The 17712-nt window shown below is 36.1% G+C and overlaps 2 protein-coding genes across 3 annotated transcripts; one reads left to right on the plus strand and one right to left on the minus strand.

Annotated features, from left to right (window-relative positions):
* Positions 1 to 38: 38 nt before the first annotated feature.
* Positions 39 to 3342, minus strand: LOC102236996 (lymphocyte activation gene 3 protein-like). The gene is made up of 8 exons (XM_005798848.2): positions 3206 to 3342; positions 2985 to 3105; positions 1929 to 2149; positions 1512 to 1757; positions 1145 to 1429; positions 823 to 1059; positions 610 to 731; positions 39 to 420 (listed from the first exon to the last, which is right to left on the minus strand). Exons 1-8 carry the CDS (start codon positions 3255 to 3257, stop codon positions 325 to 327), a joined length of 1380 nt encoding a protein of 459 aa, XP_005798905.1. The 5' UTR covers positions 3258 to 3342; the 3' UTR covers positions 39 to 324.
* A 10092-nt stretch (positions 3343 to 13434) lies between these two features.
* Positions 13435 to 16202, plus strand: mrpl51 (mitochondrial ribosomal protein L51). Of its 2 annotated transcripts, none has more exons than XM_023330929.1 (4): positions 13435 to 13612; positions 13787 to 13887; positions 15061 to 15168; positions 15810 to 16202. In XM_023330929.1, the coding sequence occupies exons 2-4, from the start codon at positions 13797 to 13799 to the stop codon at positions 16004 to 16006; spliced, it is 396 nt and encodes a 131-aa protein (XP_023186697.1). In that variant the 5' UTR covers positions 13435 to 13612; positions 13787 to 13796; the 3' UTR covers positions 16007 to 16202. The 2 variants fall into 2 exon arrangements, with proteins under 2 accessions (XP_023186697.1, XP_005798818.1); XM_005798761.3 differs by having other exon boundaries at positions 13446 to 13612; positions 13790 to 13887.
* Positions 16203 to 17712: the final 1510 nt, after the last annotated feature.

Genomic DNA, 17712 nt, shown 5'->3' on the forward strand with positions numbered 1-17712 from the left:
AAAGAGAATTATGTACATAACAATTAAAAACAACTTTATTTCTGTTAAGTGCACTTTATTTTTCAAACACTTCAGACACTTTCACAATGGGCCAACAAATCCACACAAAACCAACAATATTTACATCTGAAATAAAGTATAATTACAGTTTGAATTCCTTCATAGTTCCTGCTACAAAGTCTGCTATGAGCTTATTTACAAAATCTGTGCAAAAGAAAGCCTTTCAGTTTTTTTGTTAGTTTTTTTTTGCAAGAAAAAGACATTTCACTGTTAAGTAGTACTGGGAACGTCTTCCTGCAAAAATCTCTAGTCGGATGGGTTTTTTCACTTTTTCACTCGATCCTTTTCTCTTTCTTCGCGCTCGTTGGAGATGGTGTGAACGATGGTCTCCAGTGCAGGATACTGCAAGATCCTTCTCCTCTGTGGAGAAGAGAGGGGAAATAAATGAGATCTGAGCAGCATTTATAAATGCATTTTATTTCTTTAAAATTATACAAAAAAAATAAGATTTGGGTCAAGATTTTAGATTTAGCATAAAAGTTTAGGATTTCTGAAGAAAAAGGCCCAGCTTTTCAAAATATTTCAAAAATAAACTAAAGATTTATTTACCCTTCGGTGATTCTTGTACATCTGAGCAAGAACCAACAGCAGAATGATGAGGAGAAAGCTGAGCCCGACCACGGTGCCAGTGTTACTGGAGACTCCTGATGATATTTCTCCACTCAGACCAGCTAAAGAAGAAGAAAGAAAACAAACTGTAAGATTTCCCAGTAGAGATAAATGCAGCCTCCACGTGAAGTTCATTTTTATTGTGGGTCTTACCCATAACGTGAACTTGGGTGGTCACATTCCCCAAAAGGCCGTTTGTCCCCAGGTAGCGACATGTCCATTCACCAAGGTCCTCCTTCACAGGAACCGTCTGTCCGTACTGGACCGGTCCAACCGACTCGGTGCCGTTGATGTCGTAGCTCACATGGACCCACTGATAGTCGGTGACTTCACTTGGGTCGGACAGTTGGCAGCTCAACATCGTTGTGCCTTTCTTCTTTGACTTGACAACTGAGGAAAGAAGAATAAAAAAGTTAAAAATAAATAGATAATGGTGAGAAAATGAAAAGCTGATGGATTTGTTGAAGAAACTCACTTTTAGCAACGACAAGCTGCATCGTCTGACTCAGTCGTCGTTCTTGTATGGTCCCTCCACACCTATACCTGCCCTCATTTTCAGGCACGACCTCCTGGATTACGATGGATTTATCCCAGGAGGATGAAGAAGCTGAACGGTTGTTGAAAATCTGAAATCCGCTGTCCAGTTTCTCCACCAGTACCGCTTTGGGGGAAAGGCTAGGGGAGAAGACGCAGGGCATCGTGAACGAAGACCCCAACGCCGCATACAACTTGGTGTCTTGTTTGGGAGGCTGGATTATTCCTGTAGAAGAAAAAAGAAGATGTTATAGAAGTGATTTAAATCCCTATTTCCTCCTAAACTACTTCAGGTGTCAGAGTCTCACCTGTCACAGACAGCTCCACTGAGGCGCTCCATACATTGCTGGACCTGTGGACAGAACAAGTCCAGGTTCCTGCCAGCTTATCCGAAGCCTGTACGTCTACAGCTCTTCCAGATAAGGTTCGGGTCTTTGGCGCATATGGCTGATTGTTCAACGTCCAGTAAACTACAGCATTTTCAGGCCAAGGAGTCACTGAACATCGGACGGACACATCGTCCCCCCACATGGGAGTCGATGGAAAGACGGACGCTGTGAAGGAAGAAGGAAATAAAAATGCTTAATGATGGTCATGTGAATAATCAGTTCTCAATATTAGCAGAATTTCTGCACTTTAGAAGTCAACCTCAAGTATAACCTGCATCCTCCTAAGACTGGATTTTCTTGCCACTAACTGTAACAAGTGTCAGAAAAACAACTTACCTTCGATGATTCGAAGCATGATCCGTTTGTCAGTTGAGTGGCCTTTGATTTCCACCTTGCATGTATAAAGTCCTGCGTCGTCTTCCTTCAGACCGTTAATCTCCAGGCTGTAGTCGCCTTTGGCAAACTTCAAGTGCGGGCATTGCACCCGGGAGTTCTCCCTGTTAAACCAGTTAGAGCCCCAGTACTGCAGACCGCTGCTCTGCTTTCTCCACACTGTGCTGCATTTCAAAAGAAACATCCGAGGTCAGAGGTCAACCACATGAACTGTCTATACATCCATAAGTTGTTGTATATGTAAATATGTCTGTGATTATTCAAATAACTCTGGAAATTCATGCAACAGATACATTTAGTAATGGATGGTCCGTTACTAAATGGAAGTAGGAGTCAAACACTTCTTCTGATTGGTCTGCAGCTGAGTGCAGATTAACTATTCAGATTTTAGAGTTTATTTAATAAATAAGGCTTACATTTTTTATTGTTTCATGACACACTGCAACACAGCAAATATGAAATACACAAATAAACACTGAAGCTATTATTTTTGACTTTTATATATTTTAATGTTTTTTTATGTAATTATAATACAAAATATAAAGATTTCAGTTTTTGATTCTAGAATTAACTATTTAATTTAATTAATTGTTTACATATTTTTTATTTGTTTATGTATTTAATTTTGTTTAAAATGCCGGACATATAAATATTAATTTTACAAAATATTTGAGCTTTTTATTGTAGCACTTTAGGTTCTTGCTACAGCTATACAATTACTAAATAAAATAAACATCCAACATGAATTTAATCAACTATTTTCACATTTATTTAAATATGAATGCGTTTTTACTTAAAAGCTAATATTGAAAGAGATATTTTTTATCTATTCCAGTTTTATTTACATGATCACATTTATGATTTTTTAAATAAATCTTCTTATGAGATGTTTTGTGGCACTTTTAGCCCTGATTTGTATTAAGGATTAGTTTGATTTAAGCAGAAATAATAATAATAAACAGCAGGGAGAAGTGGTGAGTGCAGAAGTTTGTTTCTTACCCTTTGTTGTCTTTGCTCCAGGTGATGGCAGCAGGATCACACTGCGCAGCTTCACATATGCAGGGCAACACGACCTGAGAACCCGCCTCACCAACCACCTCTGTCACCTCACTTCTCACTCCTAGAAATACAACAGAAGATAAATACTTTACAAACTGAAAACTCGGAAAAAAAACTTTAAATATCTAAAAATCTGTTTTAAAAAAATCACCTAAAATTACCTTTTGTGAGAAGAAAAATCATCCCAAAGACGAGAGTCTCCACCAGCATCATTTTGATGTTTTAAATTCACACCCAGTTAAAATAAATCCTTCAAATCTGATCAGTCTTTTCTCCTCAATGCCGCCTCAGCCGTCTCTCTCGCGTGCTTTTTTCTCGTTCGGCTTGTTGGGGTTTATATATAAGCCTGGGGGTGCGAGCGGAGGCAGAGATGGGTAGTTCCTCTGCAGATCACGTGACTTTAGGGAGACTTTGATGCGGTCTGGCTTTGTCAGCCTGGAAACTGTAAGACAGAGAAGTAAACAGGGAGTCCCACTTCCTCCCACGGATTCTCTCTATCTTTTTCTAGTTTCTGATTCTTCTAAGTGAGAAATCCTCTCCAGCAATATGTCAAAATATTCAGTTTGGAAGCTCAACAAGTAAGGAGGTCACAAGAATAGTTTTGACCCAAATCCTGTAAGAAAAAACTACCTAAGTACTCTAAATACATTTTAGAGATATGTAGTTGATAAATAAAGATACGTAGGTAAGTTGATAAACTTTTATAAGGCTAAGCTTTTGGTATAATTTGTTTTAGTTTTCTCTATAAAGCACAGTGAATGCTTTTTGTTTACAAATATTGTTGGTTTCATTCATGGAAGCCCTGGTTGTTTTTTTGAAACTGCGACGCCAAACGCAGCCGTCACCACGGCGTCACTTCCAGTCATTTACGTTCACGCCCAATGGTTACCAAACCATCGACGTTACCAAATCAGATCTTCACCAGCCGCCTGAGCATGAGAGCAGGGCTTAAAGTACCACAATCTGGCCCTGATGGATATTCATGAAAGTGAATCATCTCCACCATTCTCATTTCTTTACTTTCCTTTTCGTCAGATCTTAGACAATTGCAGAAGAATGCGGGCCCACACTGTGAGGCAAAGGATTGTTTCACATCATAGTTTTACCATTTTTCATTCAGCCGCAGCCAGAAGGAATCTGATTAACTGTAAACACATTGAGTTTTGAGAATGGAGACGTAAACATCTGGAACGCCTGATGATCACATATGATTTTTAAAAGATGACGCAGTTTAATGTTTCTCGTAGGTCAGCGTTTGTCACAACTAGCATTATTGGAACCATTTTTCATTCAAGTGGCGAAAAATATTTTCCTGTGGTCTCAAAGAAAACATTTATTTATTTGTTTATTAACTTTTCTAGCTTTAGATTAAAATAGAACAGATTCTACTATAAATAGAAGGAAGATGGGCTCTTAGGATAGACCAAACTTTTATTATTCTGCACTGTAAAACGTTTGAAGGTGGTTCACCTGCTGCCTTGAAAATGCAACTTAAGTCAACAAGAAAACTCTCAGTTTTAACTCAGAAATCAGAGAAATAAAATGAGAGATAAAATAGGTGCAATAACCAGGTTGCATAGGTGTGAACAACCTTAAGCAAATACTTTCTTGAAGACCGTTTAGTTTATTTTCAGCATTCAGTCGTACTTGGTACTTTTCTAAGTTCATACAGCATCTTGATTTTCTACTATCACTATAGTTTAAGTATCTGAACAGGTTCAATAATCTGTTTTTCAGATCAAACCTGGAGGAGGTTTTTGAGGCAATAGAGGGATTCATTGTTGATATTGCTTAAAAAATTATAGCTTCAAGTAATGAAATTGACACCTATCTCCTAATTACACCTAGAAAACTTCTTCCACATCTCAGTCAATCAGAGCAAATCACATCTTTCTAGAGGTGAGTAGTGCTGGGGGTTGTGGTGGTCTCTGTGGTTGTTTATTGTACCAGCTGGGAAAAAAAATCACTTTTGAACTCAACCTGACACAATAAATCCATCTGAGTTGTGTTTTCCGTAAACATCACCAACTAAACGTACCAGCAAATGTTTTTTGCACAACAACACAGTCTAATGTATGCAGTCAGATGAAGAATGTACAGTACCTGTATATTTTTTATGCCTCATGTTAGCTGAACTGCAATAGCAGTGGAGATAGTGTCACAATTTGTCCATCCTTCCATCCATACAAAGAAAACTGCAGTTTTGTGCATTAGATGTTTACATTATTGAGCATTTATTAAAAGAAAATCAGAATATATAAAATGCAGTATACAGCATCTAAAGCACTCCACACCAAATTAATGCAAGAGTGGCCAATAATGACAACAGAACAAAGGTTGAAGAACCCTGTGTTTGTTTTTAGAGTTTTATCCCAGCTGTGGAGAGTAAGAGCATAAAGCCAGGAGGGTCAAAGGTCAGGCACATGTACACAACATTAAATACATTGCTATGCATTTAATAAGCTTCAACTGCAGTTCAAACACTGTGATGTTTTCCTATTATTTCATATCAACAAAAGTTGCAATGTCTTTTTGTTTCATTATTTATTTAATGCAAATATGTTTTAATTGTGGACTTATTGTTGGAAATTCAAGCCTCAGGGTGTTGTTCAACTTTGAAATATTTTCTGATTTAAAACTATTTTTTTATTTTCAAGTGAAATTACCGGACGATACATTTTTCTTAATGAATGTGGGTTGCTGTCTTACTCTCATCACTAGCATGGGTGTTTTTTCTTTCTCTCTTTGTTTTTAATGTGTTTTTTTTATTAGAAAATAAACACCGATGTGTTAGTTATTCCTGTGATTTAAGTAATATTACACCCTTGTGGGCGTACCGTGGTGGCGTAGCGGTTAGCTCGACCCGTATTTGGAGGCCTTGAGTCCTCGATGCGGCCGTTGCGGGTTCGACTCCCGGACCCGACGACATTTGTCGCATGTCTTCCCCCCTCTCCTTCCCCGTTACCTGTCAGCCTACTGTCATATAAGAGACTCTAGAGCCCACAAAAGACCCCTGGAGGGGTAAAATATATATATATATATTACACCCTTGTTTGACTTGTATCCTAATTTATTTGTTTTTAAATCTTGTTAAATTTGAGGGGAACCTTTGTCCTGGTCTTGTGGTGAATTGCAGAGCATCACTTCCTTAAATCTGTTATATTTTTTGTTTTCCTTTCAGACTGACATTAACTCTGCAGGTGAATAATCAAGCCAGGGTTTGTCCTCATCAGTGGACAAATCTTTTATAGTTTTAAAACTTTTTCTATGTGCTTTTACTTCTATGTTCAATCCAGAGGTGGAACCAATTAAATTTTAGACATAAAAGTTGACAAATAACAACAGCTAAGACAGAAAAAAGTGTACTTCATATATTCTTATCGAGGAAAGTCAGAGATGAAAGAAGATCTTATCCAGAGATTTTAGAAAAAGAAAGGTAGATTGACAGATAGATAAATGCTGTAGCTGCACAGAGGAGGATAGAGAGAAGTCAAAGTCACATATATGAACCAGAACACCTGAGTGTGTGTGGGTGAAACCTCAAAGCTGTTTACTTCCTCTAGTTGGAACTGTTTCCTTGGTAAAAAACCATGTGACACATATAAGACGTTAAAAATGAAACTTTTAACGTCTTTTCATCAAATAAACCATGAACTTTGCCCTTAGGTTTCAAATTAAAAGATCTTTTTTGTGTTTGAGGTCTGAGTCTGTGAGAATCTCTGCCGCGTTGGGGGCCTGTGTGCGTCACTCGCTGTGAAGTGGTCTTTCCTACTGCACAGCTGATGTTTTATCACTTCCACTGCATCTGAATGCGAGGGTGAGTGTTTTCTGAGGGAAAATGCCCCTCAGATGGAAAAAGTTTTACTACGAGTTTTTAGAGGGTGATGATTATGTTAATAGTTGTGAGTGTGGAAAATAGTCAAATGAAGTTCTTTAGAAGATCAGAGGATGAGTAGTTTGTTCCTGTGTCACGTTCTCAATATATTCTGACTCTTTTTGCCCCAAACCAGCCTTATCTGCTACAGTGAGCTCCGTTTTAACCATATGGAGAGTAGATGGTTAAAACCAGGAGAAATGCAGTCCTGGCTGTGGCTTTAATAACTGATGTGAATAAGTGACAGCATTTTGCATATGTAGATGATGCTAAGTGATGTTCCACTGAGTTTACTGGCAGAGGAGGCTGATATTATTTCTGCTCTGCTGAGAGAATGAACCTTTTTTTTTTGTCAGCACTTTGCTTTGCTTTGCTTTCCTTTGCTTGGCGGTGAAGATTATTGCAACATAAGCAAATTATCTTCTTGCTATTTACTGAGATATAATCCTGCATAATGTTTTATCAATCTCACAAAAGGGGATTTTCTTTTATTCTTTTTTTTCTTTTTCTTATGTACTTTACATGCAAACAGGGGTTGCACTTATTAAAAAGAATAAAAGATAAAAAGTCAGCGCTGAGGTAAACGTGCGCACATCCTGCACACTTACAGTAAAAAGGCCAGCCTTCTCTGCACAGGCTACAGAGCGCAAGATGTGAATGGAAATGTATAATGTTCGATAATGTTTTGTTCAAGCTTATTTCCATACACTGGCAGATGTGTTAGCAAAAATGAAATACTGACAAAGATCAACTTTGCTGCGCTTGTTTTTTTGAAAATGACAAAATATTCCATTTGTCTCTCTGCAGTAGTAAGACTGAAAGTGCCTACATCTGTCAGCTTGTCTGTGTGTGTGTGTGTGTACACAGAGCCTTGAAGAGAAACAGTGTGAATGAAGGCAGGAAACCCAAATAAACCTTAACACAGCGATAGTGTGATAGATAGGTAGATAAAATATTATTAAGAAGAACACAAGAGATTAAGCTCTAAACTACAGTGTTTTAATCCATGGATTTACTTTAAAAGTCCAGAAAAACTAATTGTAATTCAACTTTAGAAATTACTTTAACCTTTTTATCTACAGAAGCATTATTTAAAAAATGTTGAGGAGCTTAGCATTAAAACTTTGTTATAGGTCCAACAAGCCTGATGTTTGTAGAAAACAACATTATCTACAGCAGCTTGTAAAAATATTTTACCCCTTTAAATTTTCACATTTTGTCAGGTAAGACAATCCAAAATAATAGCTTTTCTTGTAATACACCAGCACAGAACTGTGCATATTTTGAAGTTAAAGGATGAGAATGCACATTATTTTACAAATAAAGTTAGAAAAGTGCGAGCTGCATTTATGTTTAGCCCACTGAATTTTTACCCAGTCTTTTTTGCAAAATAGCTCAAAGTACGCAGACAGTATGTTACAGGTTTTGCCACAAACTATCATTTGGATTTAGGTCTGGACTTTGACTGCCCCACTCCAACAAGTAGATATGCTTTGATCTAAACCACTAAGATGTTTTAGGTTTCTTTCAGCTCCTAACAAGGTTTTCTTCCTGCATTGCCCAGTTTTTAGCTCCGTACATTTGCTCATGGATGCCGGCCATCTTTTATTTTCCTGCTCAAAAGCACACAGAGCGTAATGCAAAGACTGTAGAGCCATTTGCTAGTTAACAGTTTCAGAAAATGCAAACCAGTGCACTCTCACACTGAAAAAGCCTGACTTTAACCAAAAAAAGGTGTATCCCTGACACTGTGAGACAAACATGCATCTCATTTGGGACTCCAAACTTCCTCTATAAGATATATCCAGTATTTTCTCTTTAGAGCAAAAGAAGCCCTATGAGTAGAAGAAAATATGTCTGTCAAAGCTTAAGACTTTGACAAGTACATGTGGCAGCAGTGATGGACTTTCATACCATTTGGAAAATGCAAGATTTTTTGGAAATTATAAACTAAATAAATGGATTCAAATCAAATTCACATCATTCAAACACAAGCAAAGTTCACATTAGCTGCAAAAATATCTCTGTTAATGATCACAGACTGTTAAAAACCCACAGGAAGCAAAGCGTGGTACCATGGTGCTCACTGCAAACATGAATGAATCCACTCACACGTTGGAATAAAAATAAAAAATCTGAAAAAATGTATTACTGGTCAAAACTCCTGCAAATCCAGCTTTATAGGGCAGAGAAAATAATTCTTGACCAAAAAAACTACCTTTGCATCTGCTGAAAACATTTCCACTTGCAATTTAACTTTTTGATGTGAAGATCTGATAAACACCGAACAGAAATTTGCGTGTAAAGCTCTTCTGCATTCTGCCAGTGAAGTTAGGAGAGTATTCAGACTCTGGACCCTCGTTGCACCCAGAGAAAGATTGTTGCACTGCATTCATTCCCCAAAAGAGACGTGGCAAGATGAAAAAGTAAGTGCTTAAAGTGTAGCATTTTTGTTTTTAAAATAATTTTATCAACAAACAAGCAACAGCAAAAAACTACTTTCAGACTGGGACGTTTGGTTTGCTAATACACACTCACACTCACACATCTTGCACACCTGCATCACTTGTAACAGGATTAATAGGTATTAATCCTACAGAGACCTGCAGAAATAGAGGATGATTTATACATGCAGAGTGCTGCCTACTATAGTACCTTGCAAAAGGATTTGATTATTTCCCCATTTTGTCATGCTATAGCGATAAACTTGTAAAACTGCACTTGTATTCGGTACACCACCGCCCCCACTGCCTTGTTGAACCACTGTTTGTTACAGTTGCAGCAAATCTTTGGGGTATGTCTCTACCAGCCTTGCAAGTCTTGAAATCTTTGCCCTCTCTTTTTTGAAAAATAGCTCAAGCTTAATCACATTGGACAGCTAATGTGCCCCCTGCATGATGCTGCCATAACCGTGTTTTACAAGGGTATGCTTGGTCCAGGGAGATGTGCAGTGCTAGTTTTCCTCCACTATGTGGCGTTTTGTCCATGAGACAAAAGGATTAATTTTGGTCTCATCTGACCAGAGCACCTTCTTTTGATTATAAATAACATTTTTGCTACTTTTCCATAAGTATTAGAACTGCTGAGTGCATGACTAATCATTGTCCTACAGCTCTCTGCCAAAAATTTATATCTAAGAATAGAAATTTATATGTCTCAATATAGAGAGTTAGATATAAATCTATATGTACATAGACTTAGATATATCCAAATTCAGAATCTTTCTGGTCAACATCAATTTCCAGTTTTCTTTCATATCTGACCAAGTGATTTTTATTTTATTTTCTGAGGTCTTTAACTCAGAAAAGGCATAAAATGTGCCTTAATAGACATTGGTTAGAAACTATAGAACTATAGAAAACGAACCAATTAGAAGATTGTAATTTGACATTTGTTGGGTGGGTGTTTCCAAGACGTTGTATCTGTGAGGAAATTCTCAAGAAATGTACAAACCTCCATGATAAATTCAGCCTTAAATTTTAATACTAACAAACAAAAACCCTCAAGAGACAGAGGTGTGACTAAGATCTTTATTCTTGTTTTCTGTTTTGTTTTCTTTCTTTTTATTTTCTTTCATTCTTCTTTTTAAAGGTGACGATGAAAAGATGAATAATTTGAATTTTCAGTGAATTTATTACTTCAACCCTTTTGAAATTAGACCATTTATCATAAAAGGAACTCATAGCACTGTATTAGACTGTAATTTCAGAGGCTTCCTAGAACTGTGACCAACACTCTAAGAGACTTCCTGTTTTCTGGGCTGGGGTTTCCCATGTGGCCTTTTGCACACTGACCAGGTTCCTTCACCTTGAAATTTTAATTATTCCATTTCTTTATCAGCCTGAGTTAGCCGAGCTCTGTACGTCTGTATGACTCTGTACGAGTAGAAAAAAGAACAACTCGAGAGTCCAAGCCACATGCAACCCTGTACAGAATGAAGTATATTGAAAATAGTCTCATTGGATTACAAAAATAAACATTACAATTTAAAATGTAAACAAAAGAGCCATAAATCCTACAGATCTGTTTGGTTTAACCTGCCTCTAATCAAATACATTCAGCAGCCAGTTTAGTTCATCACATTAGTCAATTTTTTTCTGGTATACCTCCTAAATAATAGGTGTTAATTTATTAATATTCCATGTAAATGGAAAGAGGCCTTCACCTAATGTAGTCAAAATTTTAAAAGAACTGTAAACCATTTACACATAAAAGAAACAGCATCCTTGATGTTGAATTATAAACATCATGGTTGTAATTTGAGCCAAGATGTTTTTGCTATTATATGATTTTATGCAAACACAAGCAGGAAGCCCTAAATATGATGCAAATCTATTTTAAATGTCAGCTTTTGATATGTTTAGCCTAAAGAAATACTAATAATAAGAAAGTCACAAATTTTACCACAAAAGAGAATGTCTAAAATATATGATAAAACAGAAACATGCATTCAGAGAGTGGTATGTGCTTTGCTGTTTTACAAAGAAGGAAATGAGCAAAAGTTTCAGTTTTAAGATGTGAAAAACTGCTAGAGACACCCCCCCCCCCCCCCCCCCCAAGACCTGCAGCTGCAGCTGAAGTTCTCAAGCAGCCGACATTTTGATTATGATCTCTAACGAGTCTCTTCAAGAAAACTGATTGTTTCTGTTCTTAATTTGGTGATTTATCTTGGAAATCCTATGTTGCTGTGCTTAGTTGGATATGTTTTAGTGCGACAAAGGTGGGTAGAGTAGCCAGAAATTTTATTCAATTAAGAGTAGCACTACTTCAGTATATTGTTATTCAAGTAAAAAATTACTTAAGTAAGAGTAAGGAGTATTTGAAGGCGATGCAAGTTCTGAGTAACTGATCTGAACATTAATCATTTAAAATTTAAATATCACATCATCAAATGTACCAAAATATAAGGTTATGTGGAAATTTTGACACAAAATGAAAATAATTTATTTTGAAAAATTGCAAAGCAAATCAGGGAAATAATTTTTTTTTACAAATATATTTCTTTCAATATAAAATTTATGAACATTTTTTACAAAAACTGCAGGTCTGTGTGGTGAATTTGTGTTTGAAACAAACTAGTTCTTCATTCAGTGAAATTTCTCACAGAGTCTTCAGACATTTTACTCAACTAAGAGTAGCGATACTCCATAATAAAATTACTCAAGTAAAAATAATAAGTACGGCTTAATAAAACTACTTCTAAAAGTTGTTTTTTTTCCAAGAAGTTACTCTAGCAAATGAGCAAATGCAACTACTTGCTACCAAACTATGTAATTAAAATGTAAAAAATGAATTAGCAGGATTCTTAGTCTGATATTTATTCAACTAACAAATGTGAACAAGAAAAACCCAACAGAGTAATGGAAAATTGTAAAACAAATTGCAAAATTTCAAAAGTAAATTGAAACAGCTAGTTCTGTTGTGAATTTAGATCAGTAGTGACATCACAAGAGGCACAAGAAATAAGCTGGCATTAGTAAACTTTACAGTGGACAAAAGTCCAGTGGACAATGGACTTTTTGGTAAAATGACAGATCTGTAAGAAGTTGCTACATGGAAGCAAGTAGTAATTAATTCCTGGTCAACTGGAAGAAATATTCACAGCTGAGATAGTAAAACAGATCAAATGGGTAATTTGGCAAGTCACAGTCATCATAATTCTTAACCAAATTTTAGGTTTGATATTTAGAGTTTGGCCACTATTTTGGTAAAGCAAATTAATTGTCAATTACTTTCTACAATTACAGTATTTAAATAATATTGCAATCTGTCTTGCTCACATGTAAATAGAAAAAATAGGAAAATATGATGAACTTGAGAGAAGAAAAGTTTGCAGTGAAAGAGGGGAACACTAAGCGTCAACCAAATGAAAACACAAGACCCTTTATTTATCTGAATAACGTAGAACACAAACCCACAGGTGGAAATTTCAGTATCCTTTCTTTCGCTGTCTGACAAAGAGTGGGCTGATGTGGTTTGATCTTCAGACCATATGTTTACATTGTGTTTTAATGTGGGTGGTTCAGATGAGTAGACCATGTAGAATATCTTAGTGAGGCATTGTGTTTGAAACACTTGTTCCATTTGGCTCCTTTTTTTTCTTTTTAACCTGCTCATGTGAAAGCTTCTGCAGACCCCTAATGATAAATTGATTATCATGAGTACTTATGTCACAACTTGTCCTTAATGCACAACATACAAATAGAATTTAATCATTTACTAAATTGGAGTTTGTTTTAATTTGTCAGATTTCTTTCTTTGATGCTTTACTTAATTAATTATGTTAATGTTGAGAAAATCATTAAAACTAACATTTTGCCATAAAAAAAACCCACAAAATATATCTGGATTAAACTTGCATTTTTATTCACCTTGTTTGAACCAGGCAGGCAGCTTACTGACCTTGTTTTGGTTATCAAGTCTGTCACTCATTTCAAATAGCTCCCTCTACTGGCAGCAAACCAATTTTTTTTTAAATGCGCAAGGATTTTTTTTCTCTTGCGCCGCTTAAACAATAGTACGGTAGAGCTGCGCTGCATTGTGGGACATAAAATAAAGATGGCAGCGGGCTTAGAGAGCATGTCGAAGCGACGATAACATATATTTTTGTCATTATATCTTCGACAATAAGTATTTCCTGCTGTTGCAAAGTGAGAATCATCTGATGCAGGTTTGCTACTGAGCACGGAAACAGGTACAAGTCTCAACGTCGACCTTTACGCAACGTGTTAGCCGAAGCTAATGCTAAAGCTAAGGGTCAACGTAGATACAAACAAAGAGGCTAAGAAAGCTCAGTCTGAGGACAGACCGTCACTAGGTTTGCACTCTGTACGAGTTTTAATCTAACCGTGTGATTTATCTTTGTCAGAAGACTGAAGATGTTTGCTCTCGGAGGTTTGTTGAGAGTTGGATCGACCTTCTTTCAGTCTGCGGGATCTCTGCTGCTCCCAGTCAGGACCATTTCTACAGGTCAGGACGGCTCCAGTAAACCCACCGTATCCATTACCAGTTTGATTTTAGAGCCCGTACCGCTGCCTACAAATGTATTAAATGCATTCAGTCATAAACTAAATCTTAAGATTAGAATTTGAAGATATAATCATCACCAATCATTAGTTTTTTCAGTCGCACTATCTTGTGTTTTAGAATCCTTTCTTGCATCAAATTGTGTCATCCTGTCCTGCATACTGATTGTTTTAAGAGATTTAATTGAAATTGGTATCTTCTAAGAGTCTCCCTTTATGCACCAGGACAGTAGTCGCCATTTTTTGAAGCGCTCCACCAGAGCAGAGCTTAGTAAAAATGGCAACAAGATGAAGGGGTGGAACAATGGAGTGACTTTTATCTAAGTTAAATATTAAAGCAGACAAAAGTTCTGCATAAACCACAAATTAGGACAGTAGAAAATCGGTGCAGAGGTATTATTTCTCAGATAAATGCTCCTTCTGATTGATAATCAATTAATTTCATAGCTTGATAGAGCAACAACACATAAGGGGTAACTATGCTGTCAGATGATAATGCATGACCGAAAAACTCATTGTTTACCAATGTCATGTTTATATATCAGGCCAGATCAGGTATTAGAACCCATAAATAGGAAACTGTAACTTTTGGTTCTTTTTATAAATTTGACATATTTGTTTATACAAAAACATTCAAAATTCTTGACTGTTTTGTTTCTCATATATAAAACCGTATAAAATATAAAATCTACCATAAATTTAGCAAAACTGAGCCTGAAGTGATGCCAAGAAATAATAAATCTGTGTGTTTGCATTTCATATTAATATTATTAACATTTAATATTAATATATATTCAGTTAGCTGTTGGGAGTTTTGCTTATTAGCATTTCTGGTGTTACAACTATCACATTCTGTTTACCAATCTCACAATCCTTCACATTTTCTCCAATCATTTTGACGCTATTTGGTTTCTTAAAATAATATTGCATCCTCAAAAACATTAAACATGTTTATTTAACAAACTTTATAAACTTTCATTATTTATGCTTGTCTAATTAACCTCGAAGACATTAGGGGTATAAATGCAATATAAAGCTGTTATTCTATCAGCTTTTGCTGCTGTAAACGTAATCCTTGTGGGAAACTCGGTGCTGAATGCAGTAATCTGTTCTTCAGGGACTTGCTGCCAGATCAGGATGCATCCCATCCCTCAGCCTAAACAAGTGGACAGGTGGAACGAGAAGAGGAGCATGTTTGGAGTTTATGACAACATCGGCATCTTAGGTAAGGGATTAGAATAATATCTATATATATGTGTGTATGTAAAACTTTATTTGAAGGGATGTGCATAAGACTGACATGACACTGTAATAAACATGACCTAACATCTGACATGAACATGAAGGAGTCTTCATGAATGTCTGACTGTTGTCATGAGGTGTTATTCGGTAAATAAAGACACTTTTAATACAAAGTTGATACTTTAAATTGACTTTTTATGCAAGTTTTAATGTAATCTTACATTTAAAGTGTCATTATTTACCAAATATTGCAAAGTTGACACTTTAAATGGACTTTTAATTCAAGTTTTCAATAAAAGTAAACAATGTTTTTACCGAAAGACACTTTATGACGACAGTCATAAACATTCATGAAGTCTTCTCCATGTTCATGACAGTGTTATATCAGTCTAGTGCACACCCCTTTAAACAAAGTGTCAGCCAAACATCACTGTTAGAGAAAATGAAAACAGACAGATGTAAAATAAGCAATTTTCTGGTGGTGTAAGCAGTATATCTATAGATATATATATATATCTTGATATATATATATATATCTATATATGATAGAATTTGTTTTTCAATGTAATTCCTCTGTCTTATATATAATTAGTGCAGTAATCTCGTTTTACTTTTTTTGGCTAGGGGACTTCAAAGCCCATCCTAAAGACCTCATTACGGCCCCCTGCTGGCTGAAAGGTTTCAGAGGTAATGAGCTGCAGCGCTTGAGTAGGAAAAAGAAGATGGTGGGAGACAGGATGACGACTCTGGACAAACACAACTTGGAGAAGAGGATCAGATTCCTCTACAGACGCTTCAACCGCACCGGAAAGCATCGCTAACGCTGCAACAAGCCTCACTCAACAAGGACTGTCAGTGAATTCATCATATCACTGTGTTATGCTGATCTAATTAGAAAATAACTTGCAGCCATTGTGTACGTTTAGTTTTTGGACCTAATGAAGATTGTTCAAAAGCCTGGAAGTACACCGAAAGTACATCATAACATGATCATTAAAATGGGTTTTTACACTTGCATTCATTTTAAACCTGATTTATTTTTTCCTGCTTAGGCCGGTGGGATTAGACCAAAGGCTCAGTGGTCCAGATGGACATACACCATCAGACAAAAAGACACATGTGCCTGTCATTCTGAAACTATATATTCCCTCTTAAATCGCTTATTAAGGTTTTAAATAATTAGGTCAGTTTTAAAGAAAATGAATTGCAATTAAAGGTAAAACTGTGTGTACCTACATTAAAAATAACACCGGGTTTATATTCCTCTAACTGTTTCTGTTTCTATTTGTGACTTCAGTGATAATACTGACCATTCTGCTCCAAATCAAAGCATGAAAAAAAATGGCTGCATTTTTTCTGACTCTATAGAAAGTGATAAAATTAGGCTGCTCAAAGACTGACGGTGTCAGCATTTTTCTTAAACAGACACAGTAATTGTATAGAATATTAAATACTTGAACTAATGGGGCCACTGCATAATTCCTGTTGGCCTGAAGTCAAGATCCTGTAACTTTACAGGTGATTTGGAGCCATTCACTTGTTGAAACTATTTGTTATGAGGAAACTTGTTCTCTTCAAGTGTCTGGATGTTCTCACTGATCTTTAATCTGTCATATTGGTAGATTGACTCAATAATCTGAGAAACATCCCCATAGCGTGATGCATCAGCAGCCATGCTTCACAGTGTAATCTTTGGTTACATGTTGTCTCTAGAGAAAAGGACAGAGAAAATAATAATTTATCATTTGTCGATCCATGTTTGATGATGTTGACCTTTTTTGATCAGCCTGGAAACATGACCTGTTTCTAAAAGATGTTCTCGCTACATTTCCTGGCATTTAGCTAATAGAAATAGTTTTGGTAATTCTAACTAAGTCAAAGCAAGAAAAGTTTGGTCTGATTTAAATTCAGACTGTCAGGAAAAAAATGTATTTGTCTAAATATTTGGTTTTACGTGTACATCGCACATCAGTGAGATTCTGTCTGCTCTGACATAAGCAGGACATCCCTACACTCTCATCATTGCTTAGTCTGCATATATTTAAATAAATTCTAGTTAAAATTCATTCATAGTGTCTTCACTTCTATCTGGGAACAAAGAAATCACAATAAGCTTCCAAAAACCATTTCAGTTTTCAGCCAAAATCTGATTCATGTTTATATCCCTGATTGTTTGCACTTGATGTTCAGACATTAAAATACAAATATATAAATTTGGCGCAAAATAAAAAAGGCATATTTACCGTACATGCATGCATGCACACAAGAAGCTTGATTGATCTGTTATATGATCTTTGCAGTTGATGTGAGATAGTTCTCCCTTGCATAAGAAATCTGACTTCAATGGAGCAAATTTGGGTAAATGAATGAATGAATTAAAATCAATGTTAAAATAATTCATTTCTTAACATAAAATTAACGAACAGAAGCTGTTTTATTAAAGGAACATCAACAAAAGTTTGAATTATCCTTTCATGTAAAGTTCATGTTTCTAAACTGCATTGACCCTTCATTCTTTCAATCCTGC

Source organism: Xiphophorus maculatus, chromosome 3, assembly GCF_002775205.1.
Source record: "Xiphophorus maculatus strain JP 163 A chromosome 3, X_maculatus-5.0-male, whole genome shotgun sequence".
NCBI lineage: Eukaryota > Metazoa > Chordata > Actinopteri > Cyprinodontiformes > Poeciliidae > Xiphophorus > Xiphophorus maculatus.